Source organism: Scyliorhinus torazame, chromosome 29 (assembly GCF_047496885.1).
Source record: "Scyliorhinus torazame isolate Kashiwa2021f chromosome 29, sScyTor2.1, whole genome shotgun sequence".
Taxonomy (NCBI): Eukaryota; Metazoa; Chordata; class Chondrichthyes; order Carcharhiniformes; family Scyliorhinidae; genus Scyliorhinus; species Scyliorhinus torazame.
Window position 1 is genome coordinate 6661673 of NC_092735.1, and position 15602 is coordinate 6677274.

The 15602-nt window shown below is 50.0% G+C and overlaps 1 protein-coding gene across 1 annotated transcript in view; it reads left to right on the forward strand.

Annotated features, from left to right (window-relative positions):
• The window catches only part of chadla (chondroadherin-like a), a 55992-nt gene extending 51354 nt beyond the window's left edge, over window positions 1-4638 (forward strand). Inside the window, exon 5 of the mRNA XM_072492006.1 lies at window positions 4178-4638. Within this exon, the coding sequence (XP_072348107.1) occupies window positions 4178-4403 (226 nt within the window). The 3' untranslated portion in view covers window positions 4404-4638. The remainder of the gene's footprint in view (window positions 1-4177) is intronic.
• Window positions 4639-15602: the final 10964 nt, after the last annotated feature.

Genomic DNA, 15602 nt, shown 5'->3' on the forward strand with positions numbered 1-15602 from the left:
ACTTTATAGTCCCCAGGGGCTTCCCGCCCTTCGGGGCGGACCCCGTACCTGGTTCCAAGTGATTGGACTACTTTCCGATCACTTGGATCGATTTCTCCAATGCTGGAGCTGTTCCCTGATCGCTGGGCGGTCCCTAAGTGTCTGTTGGCCTTCCTTTGTCTTGGCTCTTGCTGGCGCCGAGGAGTCTGGCTTGGCCTTATTCACCTTAACTGTTGCCATTGTGCCTGGGAATCGCTCATTACTATGCAGATGGCTGCTGGTTTCAGTGCTGTCTGGTTGTTTTGCAAGTTCCAATATACATGATTTCTGTATTTGCTAGTTTTTGCCTGTGTTGGCTGAATTTCCCTTCAGTCTTTGCGGTTCTCCATTTTAAGCCAGGAAGTGGCCAACCCAGGTGGCTACAGGGGGTGGAGCCAGACAGGGGAGTCTCACGTGCTGGTGCGCCTCCGATCTGGCAAGGGGCGATCTCCCGGTCCTCGGCTCCGCCAACGAGGTCCAGTGCCCTCTGCTCGTGGACTGTGAGGGGGTGCAGTACGGGTGGACCCCCTCCGGTTCTCTCACGCTCCTTGTGGTTGTGGGCGATGGGAGGGGGGGGGAATGGGAGCCACTTTCACATGTGCGGGTGGTAGGGGTGGGGTGGTGCCAGGGGCACGTCTCGGTGTACCCTGGCTGCCCTGGTTAGGCCGTGCATCTTCTTGCGGCACTGTTGGCCGGTCCGTGGGGTGTGCCCCGCTGCGTTGGCGGCGTTGCCCACCACCCTCCAATTACGCCGGACTGTGCTGCTCGGGTGGCGGTGTCCCCGTCTGGGGCACAGGAGTGCCCTCCTCTCCTCGACCGCGGCCAGCAGCGCGTCGAGGTCGTGGTCCCTGAACCTCGGGGCGGCACGGCGGGTGGTGGCCATCTTGCGGGTGCCGGGACTGTGCGCCGCTCGCGCACCTTTAGGCGCCGCGGTGCCCCATCATTGACGCATCCCGCGTATCCAATGCCGGTCTGGCGCCACGCCCCCCCGCTTCTCGCCGCGCCCGTGCAGGCCCCATTTGCGGGTCTGAATCGCTCCTCAGAGCGGCCCGTTCACGCAATCGTAAAACGCGACAGCGTTTATGACGGCATCAACACTCTGCCGCGAGATGAGAGAATCCCGCCCAAGTGTATTAAACAAACGTTACTAACACAGTATTAAACTAACTTTAACATCATAAAACAAAGCTTAAAATTACCAGTTGAACAATGCTTAACAATAAAACGAAACACTTTAACTCCTAACTGCTTCTGTATCTCCAATCAAGCAAAATCCATCACAGGTCAAAATCCACTTTGAAATAAAGTTAGCAAACACAGGATTGCTTGCTGCTCTCTCTAGATATATAGATCTTTGAAAGACTGCTTGTAGAGAGAGAGGGATCATTTCAGTAAACACCTGCAGATCCCTTAAAAAAAAAATTTAGAGTAACCATTCTATTTTTTTTCCAATTAAAGGGCAATTTAGTGTGGCCAATTCACCCAGCCTGCACATCCTTTTGGGTTGTGGGGGTGAGACTCACGAGACACAAGGAAGCCTGCAGATCACTGACTGTCAGATTAGTGCTGAATCTAACAGCCTCTCACAAAAGCTGTTGTTCAGCTCACAAGTTCCGGAAAACTAAAACTCTGCCTGCTACAAACCTGGCTGCTGCCATTAATTACTTCATCTTGATTCCACTCAAATCCCAAGACCTACTTACTTAAGTACAATGTCTCAAATTATCTGCACCCCAGAGGAATCCCCAGAAATCATAATAAAATCCTATTGGGCCTCTCCTTGTAAACATAAACATGGCTTTTGGAAACACATGATGATCTCACCTTTTATGACATCTTAATTGCACCTTTTTTTTCTGCCACCAAGTTTGTCTGTTCTTTAAGTCAGAAGTTCAAAAATGTATTACTGCAGCAGATACATAAAATAATATATATAATAATACTAACCTTTATTGTCACAAGTAGGCTTACATTAACACTGCAGTGAAGTTGCATTTCTTACATTCATCTCAACATCTTTCCTAAAGTGTGGAGCCCAGAACGGGACATAATACAGCAGTCGAGACTGAATCAGTACTTTATACAAGTTTAACGTAACCTCCTTGCCTTGGTACAATTTCATTTATTTTACGGGTTCTTTTGTGCTCCCATTCTGCCCCTGGAACTTCTCCGTAACTCTTGCATTCCAACCTCCTCTCCTCAGTCTGCTGTTTAGTTAATACCCATTCCTTTAGGAGATTTTCCAACGCCCCTCTGACAATGAGGATAGATGCCTCCTGCCAACACCTCCTTTCAACAACCTCAAAACCCATTTCTTTAACCCAGCCCCTGATTAATCATCCAATTCCTCCCAGTTCTTGTTTAGAGGAGATGTGTGAGGGAGGTTTTTTACACCGAGGGTAGTGGGTGCCTGGAACCCACTGCTGGAGGAGGTGGTGGAAGCAGGGACGATAGTGACGTTTAAGGGGCGTCTTGACACATACATGAATAGGGGGGCAAGGCAGCATAGTGGTTGGCTCTATTGCTACAGCTCCAGGGTCCCAGGATTGATTCCCGGACGGGTCACTGTCTGCGCGGAGATTGCACGTTCTCCCGTGTGTGCGTGGGTTTCCTCCGGGTGCTCCGGTTTCCTCCCACCAGTTCGAAGATGTGCACGTTTGGTGGATTAGCCATGCTAAATTGCCCTTAGTGTCCAAAAAGATTAGGTGGGGTTTCTGGGTTACGGGGAGAGGGTGGAGGTGTTGACCTTGGGTAGGATGCTCTTTCCAAGGGAAGGTGCAGACTCGATGGGCCAAATGGCCTCCTTCTGTATTGTAAATTCTATGAATGGGATGGGAATAGAGCGATACGGACCCCGGAAGTGTAGAAGGTTTTAGGTTAGACGGGCAGCATGGTCGGCGCAGGCTTGGAGGGCCGAAGGGCCTGTTCCTGTGCTGTACTTTTCTTTTGTTCTGTTGAGTTCTTCATTCCCTCCTTCGTGTGATATATTTTGGGTAGTTTGTTATATTAGACCACTGTTGCATCTATATTAGGTGATGTACGGTGGGACCTGTACTACAGGTACGGCGGTAGTCCCTGCCTGCTGGCTCCGCCCAGTAGGCGGAGTATAAATATGTGTGTCCTCCGTGCAGCAGTCATTTTGCCAGTTGCTGTGGGAGGCCACACATCTTAGAGCAATAAAGCCTCAGTTGTATTCAACTCTCGTCTTTGTCCAATTGATCGTGCATCATAGACATTGGTGTAACTCACCACACTCCCTGTGCTTCAGATGGTTGTGGGTTTGGGTCCAGCTGCAAGGCATGGTTCGAGGTGCTGTCCTTTTGGACGAGAGGGGCTGGTTTGCCCTCTCTGGGGGTTATAAGAGTTCCCTGGCATTATTCAAAGATGAGCAGGGAGGAGTTGTCCCTGGTGTCTGATACTGAGGCATTGTCACATTACTGATTGTGAGAGCTCATTAAAGGCCCTAAACACTCTTTCCAGGTGAGTCAGCACTTCACGTGCACCTCTTTCTTTCCTTTTTTAAAATAAATTTGGAGTACCCAATTCATTTGTTTCCAATTAAGGGGCAATTTAGCGTGGCCAATTTACCGACCCGGGTTCGATCCCGGCCCCGGGTCACTGTCCGTGTGGAGTTTGCACATTCTCCCCGTGTCTGCGTGGGTCTCACCCAACCCCAAAATTTGTGCAGGTTAGGCAAATCGGCCACGTTAAATTGCCCCTTAATTGGAAAAAAGAATCGGGTGCCCACATTTTTTTTCAAAAAGGGGGCAATTTAGCGTGGCCAATCCACCTACCCTGCACATCTTTGGGTTGCGGGGGCGAAACCCACGCAGACACGGGGAGAATGTGCAAACTCCACACGGACAGTGACCCAGGGCCGGGATCGAACCCGGGTCCTCAGCGCCGCAGTCCCAGTGCTAACCACCGTGCCGTCCTTGTGATTGACTCTTAACTGCCCTCTGAAATGGGTGTGCAAGCCACTCAGTACAAAGGTAATTCGGGATGGACAAAAGGTACAGGCGTTACCAGCGACGCCAACATCCCTTGAGCGATTTGTTTTTTGAAGTCATTATTTCCTAGTCCCCCGTTGCGTGCGGGAGAGGTGTACTGTTATGTGAAGCGGTGATTTTCTTTCACTGACACGCTTTATCTTTGAAAGGTGGATTGAAAACACCAATCTGAAGGTCACGGCCGTCTGCGACCTCCCGAAAAACGTCACGGGGCTGAGCGTGGAAGATGCCCCCTTCAAGAACTGCAAAGGTAACCTTCCCGAGGAGACAGACAGTGCGGTGACTAAAGCGGGCCTGGAAGGTGGGCGGAGCCAAAGGAAACCCAAAAAGAACAAGAAACAAGGGAGGAAGAAGACGAAGAATAAAGCGCAGTAGACGATTGGGCGGAGTTGACAATGTTCGCAGCGGCAGTCTGAGCGGTGGGAGGTGTAGAAGGTGGTGGGGGGAGGGTTGGTTGGGCTTTCAAAAATGTTTTATTGGCTGTGTTCACCCCCTTTAGAGTTTAGAAACTCCGGTGGCTATGTAATAATCGAAACAAATATTTAATGGTTGTTAATCAACGTGGGATTTGTCATTACCATGCAATGAATAAACATTCCTCGAATATTAATAGGACCAAAGCAGATTGGTGAAGCTGAAATCAACAGCCTGAGAATTACTTTGTTGAGACAGTTGGTTGACTTTTCCAGTCTCCCAGCTCTCCTCCGACTCAACAAAGTGTCCCGGCCGTCCCCTATTTACGTGCGCTCAAAGAACACGAGTGCCCTCCACCTGTTTCTTCTAACAATGTAATTAGTGCGGCTCTTTAACGGGGCGATACTATGAATTTGTTTTAAAAACCTGTTCCACCATTCAATAGTTGATCCTTGCCTCCATTTTCCTGCCTGCCTCCCTAATCCTTTCCTCGTCCCCTTTAGGTGAAAATTCGGCCTAGTTCGGCCTCGAATATATTCAACGACCCGCTCGGACTCCACTCACCGCTTTCACAAGAGCTGAAAGTGTTGGAAACAATCAGCAGGTCTGGCAGCATCTATGGAGAGAGAAACAGGATTAACATTCAAGTACAATCAGACTCTTCATATCGGACTCGGAACATTCTTTCGCCACCGACGCTGCCAGTCCTGCTGAGCTTTTCCAGCATTTTCTGTTTTTGTTTCAGATTTGCAGCATCTGCAGTATTTTGCTTCTGGCCCGGTCTCCATCGCTCACTGGGGAAGGGAAGTAAATCCAAAGATCAACGTCCCTCAGAGAGAACAAATTATTCCTCATCTCTGTCTTCAATGGGAGACCACTGATTTTAAATCCGTATCCCCCTTGTTCCAGAATCCCCCATGAGGTGAAACATCCAGTTATGGAACCCCTACAGTGCAGACCATCGTGTCTCCACCCACCCGCCCGTAGGAGTGCCCTATCTAGACCCACTCCCCCATCCTATCCCCGTAACCCCTCCCAAACTGCATATCTTTGGACACCAAGGGGCAATTTAACATGGCCAATCCACCTAACCCGCGCATCTTTGGAATGTGGGAGGAAACCCTTTCTTTTTTTCCCCAATTAAGGGGCAATTTAGCGTGGCCAATCCACCTACCCTGCACATCTTTGGGTTGTGGGGGCGAAACCCACCAAACACGGGGAGAATGTGCAAACCCCACACGGACAGTGACCCAGAGCTGGGATCGAACCTGGGACCTCGGCGCCGTGAGGCAGCAGTGCTAACCACTGCGCCAATATAGAGCAAAGTTGACCTTTAAACTGTTAAACCTTTTCTTAATCTTTCCCTTATCGTCTTTTTTAATTTAAGGAATTTTCATATAACCCGTCTTCCCCATTTTAAACCTTTATCTCCCCCCAACCTGTTGACCTCTCAAATCTCCTTAAAGAAATCAATAAATGGCTTTCACCTCTGGGTGAACCCATCCACCGACCCCCTCAAGACGAACTTGACCTTTCCCAGCCTCAGGAATTCCGATAGGTCGCTCGCCCACATTCCCGCTTTCAGCGGCTCCGGGTCCCCCCCCCCGAGCGAGATCCGTCTCCGGGCTATCAGGGAGGCAAAGGCCAAAACATCGTCCTCTCTCACCCCCTGGACTCCCGGGTCTTCCGACACCCCGAATTCACCACCTCTGGACGCGGGGCCACCTCCACCCCCCCCCCCCCCCCCCCCCAGCACCTCGGACATCACGTCCGCGAACCCCTACCAGCACCCCCTCCATCTTGGACATGCCTAGAACATGTGGATGTGATTCACGGGCCTCCCAGCACACCGCCCACATCTATCCTCTACCCCCGCAAAGAACCTGCTCATCCTCGCTACTGTCATATGCGCCAATGTATCTCTCTAAACTGGATGAGGCTTAGTCACGCACACGACGAGCTATCACTTGTCTTCTCCTCTTCATGCTTTGTCCTTGGTTCTTTGCCTTTTGCGTAGTGTATTTTACCCTCTGACCTCTGCTCATTGACCCTTGGGCTCTGCTCAGTGGCCTTTGCCCCCTCTCATGGCTCAACTGGGATCAGGAATTCACCGTGCCAAGAATGGCGGGTACAAACCTATCCTCTATCACCCTGTGTGACATGAGACATTGAAAAACAGACCTGTTACCGTGGCTTTTTCTTTGCAAGTCTGGAATCTTCAAAGGAGTTGAAGTTTCAGTTAAGTCTCAAACCTGTGAAAAATGTCCTCAGACTCGCTACTGTGCACAGAATGAGCTCAAACCTCTGGCTGAAGCTATTAAGGGAAAACAGCGAACATTCAGCGACTTTATCATAGCAAGGAGTGTTTGGCATTTGATATTCTAAAGCAAACTCTCTGCAAATTATATGTTTCAGCATCTCTGAATGTTGAAACATGGGGCAGAGGACATTCTTGTTAAATCGTGCAGGGCAATTATTGTCTGGAGGATAGAAAGAAAATTGTATTTGGATTGTTTGATGGTGCATTGGCAGAATTGAGGGCAGCAGGAGGGTGGTCTTCAATGGGCTGAATGGTTCATTCCTCATTGAGCGCAAACACTTAGCTTTCACATGATGGAGGAATCTAGGGAGGCAACAATGAGCCTGATGGCGATGAGGAAAACGTGCTCCCAATCCGCTTAGGCCCACCTCAGTCACAAGGCCCAAGCAACCAGTATTAATAATAATATTCTTTACTGTCACAAGTAGGCTTACATTAATGAACACTGCAATGAAGTTACTGTGAAAATCCCCTAGTCGCCACATTCCGGTGCCTGTTCGGGCACGCAGAGGGAGAATTCAGAATGTCCAATTCACCTAACAAGCACGTCTTTCGGGACTTGTGGGAGGAAACCGGAGCACCCGGAGGAAACCCACGCAGACACGGGGAGAACGTGCAGACTCCGCGCAGACAGTGACCCAAGCCGGGGATCGAACCTGGGACCCTGGAGCTGTGAAGCAACAGTGCTAACCACTGCGCTACCATGTCCTGTAATGATCTTCATAATGAGAGGATTTGAGTACAGGAATAGGGATGCTTTAATCCAATTGTATCGGCATTGGTGAGGCCACACCTGGAGTATTGTGGGCAGTTTTGGTGTCCTTATCTGAGGAAGGATGTTCTTGCTATGGAGGGAGAGCAGCGAAGGTTTACCCGGCTGATTCCTGGGATGGCGGGACTGACGTATGAGGAGAGACTAAGTTGGTTAGGATTATATTCATTGGCGTTTAGTAGAGTGAGAGGGGATCTCATAGAAACTTACAAAATTCTAACAGGATTAGACCGGGTAGATTCAGAAAGAATATTCCCGATGGTGGGGGAGTGAGAGCTAGGGGTCATAGTTTGAGGATAGGCGATAAACCTTTTAGGACTGAGATGAGGAGAAATGTCTTCACCCAGAGAGCGGTGAATCTGTGGAATTCACTCCCACAGAAAGTAGTTGAGGCCAAAACGGTGTGTAATTTCAAGAAGGAATTCGATACAGCTCTTGGGGCTAAGGCGGGATCAGGGTATTGAACTCGATGATCAGCCATAATTATAATGAATGGCGGAGCAGGCTCGAAGGGCCGAATGGCCTCCTCCTGATTCTATTTTCTATGTTTCTATGTATATTAGCCTGCGCCTCTGGATAACGAGACAGTGACATTACCACCATGCGACCATCTTCCTTAGTCACAAGCTAGATCTACTTTCCAAACAGTACGTTCTCTTCCTGACAGACGTTGGCCGTGTTGGAGGACACATTTCTGACAGGACATCAGCGAGACCCCCGCCAAAATGGGCAGAAGCTCCCTTGAGGAAGGAGATGTGACGTACGGGCGAGTTTTAGGTAAACACCTCATTAGAAGCAGGAGGAAAATGGGAAGCAATGAACAAAGAACAAAGAACAAAGAAAAGTACAGCACAGGAACAGGCCCTTCGGCCCTCCAAGCCTGTGCCGACCATGCTGCCCGACTAAACTACAATCTTCTACACTTCCTGGGTCCATATCCCTCTATTCCCATCCTATTCATGTATTTGTCAAGATGCCCCTTAAACGTCACTAACGTCCCTGCTTCCACCACCTCCCCCGGCAGCGAGTTCCAGGCACCCACTACCCTCTGTGTAAAAAACATGCCTCGTACATCTACTCTAAACCTTGCCCCTCGCAACTTAAACCTATGCCCCCTAGTAATTGACCCCTCTACCCTGGGGAAAAGCCTCTGACTATCCACTCTGTCTATGCCCCTCATAATTTTGTAGACCTCTATCAGGTCGCCCCTCAACCTCCGTCGTTCCAGTGAGAACAAACTGAGTTTATTCAACCCCTCCTTCCTACTTTCCTTATATTCCACACAGGCTTCGGCTGTTCCCAGCCTTTTGGCCCTGACAAATGCCTCCTTTTTATTTTTGACGAGGCCTACAATATCTCTCGTTATCCAAGGTTCCAGAAAATTGCCGTATTTATCCTTCTTCCTCACAGGAACATGCCGGTCCTGAATTCCTTTCAACTGAATTGAGGGGCTATTTAGCCAATCCAGCTAACCTGCACATCTTTGGGTTGTGGGGATAAGACCCACGCAGATGCGGGAGAGTATGTAGGCTCCACACGGACAGTGACCTAGGGCCAGGATTCGAACCCGGGTCTTCATCTGTGCAGTCCCAGTGCTAGCCACTGCGCCACATGCTGCCCTGTGAAAGTACAAACTTGAGAGTCACCATGACATCCACATCACCCAACAACCAGGAATTCCAGCTTGTGGAGAGATGAATCATGTTGGTTTTAGTTTGATTCTGTGAAGCTACAGTACTTGGTGTGTTGTGACAAGGATGGCAAAAATAATTCTAAATAACTGGGCAGCATGTGGGTAAGTGTAAATTGAAATTCAATTTAATTTTATAGATTAAGGTTATTAAATATTTTGAACTAATGGCTTTTAAGATGAATGATTTAACAGGGAGCTTGAGTTTAAGAGCCGCAGGGTTATACTGCAACTATACATGACCCTGGTGAGACCACATTTGGAGTATTGTGTGCAGTTCTGGTCACCTCACTATAGGAGTGGCGTGGAAGCATTGGAAAGGGTGCAAAGGCGATTTACCAGGATGCTGCCTGGATTGGAGGGTAGGTCTTATGAGGAAAGGTTGAGGGAGCTAGGGCTTTTCTCATTGGAGCGAAGGAGGATGAGAGGCGACTTAATAGAGGTTTATAAGATAATGAGGGGGATAGATAGAGTGGACGTTCAGAGACTATTTCTTCGGGTGGATGTAGCTGTTACAAGGGGGCATAACTATAAGGTTCAGGGTGGGAGATATAGGAGGGATGTCCGAGGTAGGTTCTTTACTCAGAGAGTGGTTAGGGTGTGGAATGGACTGCCTGCTGTGAAAGTGGAGCCGGACACTTTAGGAACTTTCAAGCGGTTATTGGATAGGCACATGGAGCACACCAGAATGACAGGGAGTGGGATAGCTTGATCTTGGTTTCAGACAAAGCTCGGCACAACATGGAGGGCCGAAGGGCCTGTTCTGTGCTGTACGGCTCTATGTTCTATGTCTATGACACTTGAAAGCCTCCCACATGTCACATGTCAGATGTTGATTTACCCTCAAACATCCGCCCCGAATCTAGGTTCTTTAGTTCCCGCCTAATATTGTTGTAATTAGCCTTCCCCCAATTTTTTTTTTTAACAAACAATTTTATTGAGGTATTTTTTGGCATTGTAAACAGTTACAGATGACAGAAATGTGCAAACATCAACAGAAAATCAACACTTCAACCAAACCATAATGCACACCCGCTCCTCTCCCATAACCACTACCACTATTTATCCCTCCTACTCCCCACTGCTGACGTTCACTCTCCTGTGAAGAAGTCGATGAATGGTTGCTACCTTCGGGCGAACCCCAGTACAGGTCCCCTCAAGGCGAACTTGATTTTTTCCATACCCAGAAAACTTCAGGGGCTTTGAGTCCATCCATGCCAGCAGTATTCGGCGCCGGGCTATCAGGGGAGCAAAGGCCAGAACATCTGCATCTTTCTCCCCCTGGACTCCCGGGTCTTCCGAAACCCCGAGAATTGCCACCTCTGGACTCATCACCACTCTTGTTTTCAGCACCCGGGACATGACCCCCCGCAAATCCCTCCCAGTACCACCTAAGCTTAGGACATGCCCAAAACATGTGAACGTGGTTCGCTGGTCCTCCCGCGCATCTAGCGCACTTGTCCTCTACCCCAAAGAATTTGCTCCTCCGAGCTACCGTCATGTGGGCCCGGTGAACGACATTAAATTGAATCAGGCCGAGTCTGGCACATGTTGCGGTTGAGTTTACCCTACTCACAGCTTCCGCCCACAGCCCGTCCTCCATCTCCCCGCCAAACCCCTCCTCCCATTCTTCCCCCTTCATGAGCACCTTGTAGATATCCGAGACTCTACCCTCTCCTCCTTCTCCTCTAGAGACTATTCTATCCTGGATCCCTATTGGCGGGAGGCGTGGGAAGGATGGGACCTGTCTGCATACAAAGTCCCGCATCTGTAAGTACCTAAAGTCGTTTCCCCTTTCCAGCCCAGCTTTCTCCTCCAACTCCCTCAAACTCGCAAAGCTCCCCTCCAGGACCTTCCCCCAATTTAGCACATTCACCCGAGATCCAGTCTTATCCTTGTCCACCAGCACTTTAAAACTTACTGAATTTACTGAATTGTGGTCACTGTTCCCGAAATGCTCCCGAAATGAAGGTGAACGGGATGAAAGGGACAAATGGATGTCTCATCGGATTTTCCGATCCGGGTTCGTCCCACCGCTGCCAGCGACACGGAGAATTTGGCGCTCCATCCACCGCAGCGGGATGCAGGATCAACGTTGGGAAGGCCAACGTTTCAAGCCCGACATCCTTTGGCACGGGAAGCGAGGTAAAAATGTGGTGGGGGATTTACTCTGTTGTGAAAGGGGAGGATCAGGGGGAACGACAGGGGGGGTCAGCGACGGGTTAGAAGGTGGGAAGAACGAAATGATGAAGGTGTCGTGGAGCACAAAGGGGAAGAGATTTGGAACGGCTGTCACAATCTCAGATACAATCATTGGTCCAGAGTAGGTGTGGACGGCGGAACGAAGGACTACTCCGTCTGAACGAACCAAAGGCATGGGAACAGGTCGCGGGCTGGCACTTGGCAAAAATAAAGAATTGGAGGGCAGAGTTCAAAATCTGAAGTCGGTGAAGGAGAAGAAGGCCATTCGGCCCATCGAGTCTGCACCGACCCACTTAAGCCCTCACTTCCACCCTATCCCCGTAACCCGATAACCCCTCCTGACCTTTTTGGACGCTGAGGGCAATTTATCATGGCCAATCCACCTAACCTGCACGCCTTGGACTGTGGGAGGAAACCGGAGCACCCGGAGGAAACCCACGCAGACACGGGGGGACCGTGCAAACTCCACACAGACAGTGACCCAGCGGGGAATCGAACCTGGGACCATGTACCCAGAGCATTAGCCTAGCCTCCGGATTACTGCTATGTCATGATCTTTCTCCATCTGCTTGGATTACGTAGGGATGAGGTGAGGCTCCTTCAATGTGGGTCTGGCTGAGGTTGGGTTGGGTCAGGTGGGTTTTTGCCTGAGATTGAGGCCGAAGTTGAGGCAGCAAGAATCTGTCTGATGATATAGTAACATCGGGTTGAGATTTCGGTCAGCTTTTCCCCGATCGTGGGTACTTAACCTTCTTTTGCGTGGCATGTGGGCGCCGTTGGTTGTGCCTTTCTGGGCGTGAACCTGGTCACACAGCCGGCGGGGAGGGCACGGGGAACCGAGATCTGGGTAGCGCCAATCCCGTTCTGGCCCTCTCGCGGGATTTGTACCCGCGGCAAACGGGTTCGCAGAATTCCGCCCCGACGCTTTTGAAAGTGCCGTGTTGTACGTGAACTGGGGGAGCAGTGGACACAGGAGGAGACAATGACGTAAAGCTTCCCGTCACGTGAATGTTTCCTGCGGCGGCAGCAGTAATCCTGGCAACATGGGATCAAATCCCAACCCCATTGTTGCGGTTGGTGGAATTTAAATTCAATGAATAAACTTGGAATGTAAAGATAGCCTCAGGAATGGTGACCAGGGCAACCAACAACGATTGCTGTGAAAATCTATCTGGTTCACTAAAGCCTTTGGGGGTAGAGGATTAGAGGGCAGCACAGTGGTTTAGCACTCTGGCTTCACAGCTCCAGGGTCCCAGGTTCGATTCCCGGCTTGTCTGTGCGGAGTCTGCACGTTCTCCCCGTGTGTGCGTGGGTTTCCTCCGGGTGCTCCGGTTTCCTCCCACAGTCCAAAGATGTGCAGGCTTGTTGGGGTTATGGGGATCGGCCGGGGCCGTGGGCCTAGGTAGGGTGCTCTTTCAGAGGGTCGGTGCAGACTCGATGGGCCGAATGGCCTCCTCTGCACTGTAGGGATTGTATGGTCCTTTTCTATCGCTCAAAAGACAACATAACCGAGTGATCAGACCATCAATTCACTTGAGACAAGAGTAAAAGTAAACCGTGGCTTTAATCAACTTAGAACAGTGCCTGCCTGCGACTGTCACAATACTGTGCGCCGCCTACAGGTCGACTGCTCTTTATACCCCCTTCAAGGGGAGGAGCCATGGGCGGAGCCCCTACAGGCCCCAACATGTTCCCCTATGGATAATGCCATACAATGGCCCATAGGAGAAGCCCACAAGGGTAACAGCATTTACTGTTGTGGGGGGGGGGGGGGGGGCGAGAGAACTGGCAGAGTCCACAGGGTCAGCACTGGTGGGGGGGTGGGGGGGTGGGGGGTAACTGGGAAGGTCACGTACTTGAGAAATGAAATTAGGCTTGCTTGCGGGACGGGGGTGAGGGGGGGGGGGGGGACAGACACAGTGGTTTACAGCACAGACGCCATTCAGCCCATCCTGTCTGTGCTGTCTGTTATCCACCTTCGAGCTGGTACTTAGCCCTATCGACCACAGCAACTCAAGCGTATATCCAAATGTTTTTTGAATGTGCTGAAGTTTTCTGCCTCTGTCACCCTTTCAGACGGGGAGAGCTGCAGATCGCCAATGCACTGCATGGAAATATTTCTCCTCAAATCCCCAGCTACAGGATCACGCCCCCTGGCGTCAACAGGGGAAGGAGGGGGTGGGCCAAACAAAACAAGGGGTGGTAAAATAAAGTGGCAATAGAGTTGAGGGGTTTGGGAACGCGTTGGCGTCGTTAGTGTTGAGTTATGCTGCTTCGGAGAACACGGGCTGCTACTTGATGCAGTCTCAACTAAAGGATGCTCCGGACTCTGAAATGAGTTCACCGCGTTTATTGAACTATTAACACGGTTCTCAAATGAGTTCGACTCTCTGCTAATCTAACTGTAGTAACTCAGTCTAACTGTGCCAGCTTGCTCTAAGCCACGTGCTGGGGTGTGATGCTGCTGATCAACCCTGTCTAACTCTCTAGATGTCTGTGGAAAGAGGCAGGGTGTGAGTGCCTCATCCCTTTTATAGTGTTAATGCCATGCCCCCTTGTGGCGATGCCACCTCTGAGTGTCCTGACTGCCCATTGGTTGTGTCCTATTCTGAGTGTTCATTGGTTGTCCGTTTGCATATCATGACAGTTTGTTGATTTGTGTTTCCTCCAGGTGGAGCATTGAGACATTAAGGAGGAAAAAAAAGGAGTTTTTGTGGTTTTGCACAGCCTTAAAATGGCCGCCCTCCGAATTCAGTTGTAAACAAAGTCCCAGAATTGCAGCATCGAGCTTGTTCGGACTGCGCAAAGCGGCTGCTCACTCAGTCCCTGTGCACTTGTCCTGCTCCTTCTCGGCCAGCAGATGGTGGGAAAGAGCCTCCAATGGTACAAGATTCAGATGAATCAAAATTACTGACAAACTGTGAGAATCTGTCTACTCTCACACACCACACACACACAGACACACACAGACACACACACACACAGACACACACAGACAGACACACACAGACACACTGACACACACACACAGACACACTGACACACACACACAGACACAAACACACACAAACACACACACAGACACACACACACACACAACACAACACACACAGACACAAACACACACACACACACACAGACACACACACACACAACACACACAGACACAAACACACACACAACACACACACAGGCGCACAGACAACACATACAGACACACACACAGACACACACACACAACACACACAGACACACACACACAACACACACAGACACACACTCACACAACACACACAGACACAAACACACACACAACACAACACAACACACACACAGGCACACAGACAACACATACAGACACACACACACAGACACACACACACACAACACACACAGACACAAACACACACACACACAACACACACAACACAACACACACACAGGCATACAGACAACACACACAGGCACACACACACAACACACACAGACACAAACACACACACAACACAACACTCACACAGACACAAACACACACACAGACACACAGACACACACACACACAACACACACAGACACAAACACACACACAACACAACACTCACACAGACACAAACGCACACACAGACACACACACACAGACACACACAGACACACACTGACACGCACACACACACACAGGCACACAGACAACACATACAGACACACACACAGACACACACACACACAGGCACAAACACACACACACACACAACACAACACACACAGACACAAACACACACACACACACAGACACACACAACACACACAGACACAAACACACACACAACACAACACACACACAGGCACACAGACAACACATACAGACACACACACAGACACACACACACAACACACACAGACACAAACACACACACAACACAACACTCACACAGACACAAACGCACACACAGACACACACTCACACAACACACACAGACACAAACACACACACAACACAACACAACACACACACAGGCACACAGACAACACATACAGACACACACACACAGACACACACACACACAACACACACAGACACAAACACACACACACACAACACACACAACACAACACACACACAGGCATACAGACAACACACACAGGCACACACACACAACACACACAGACACAAACACA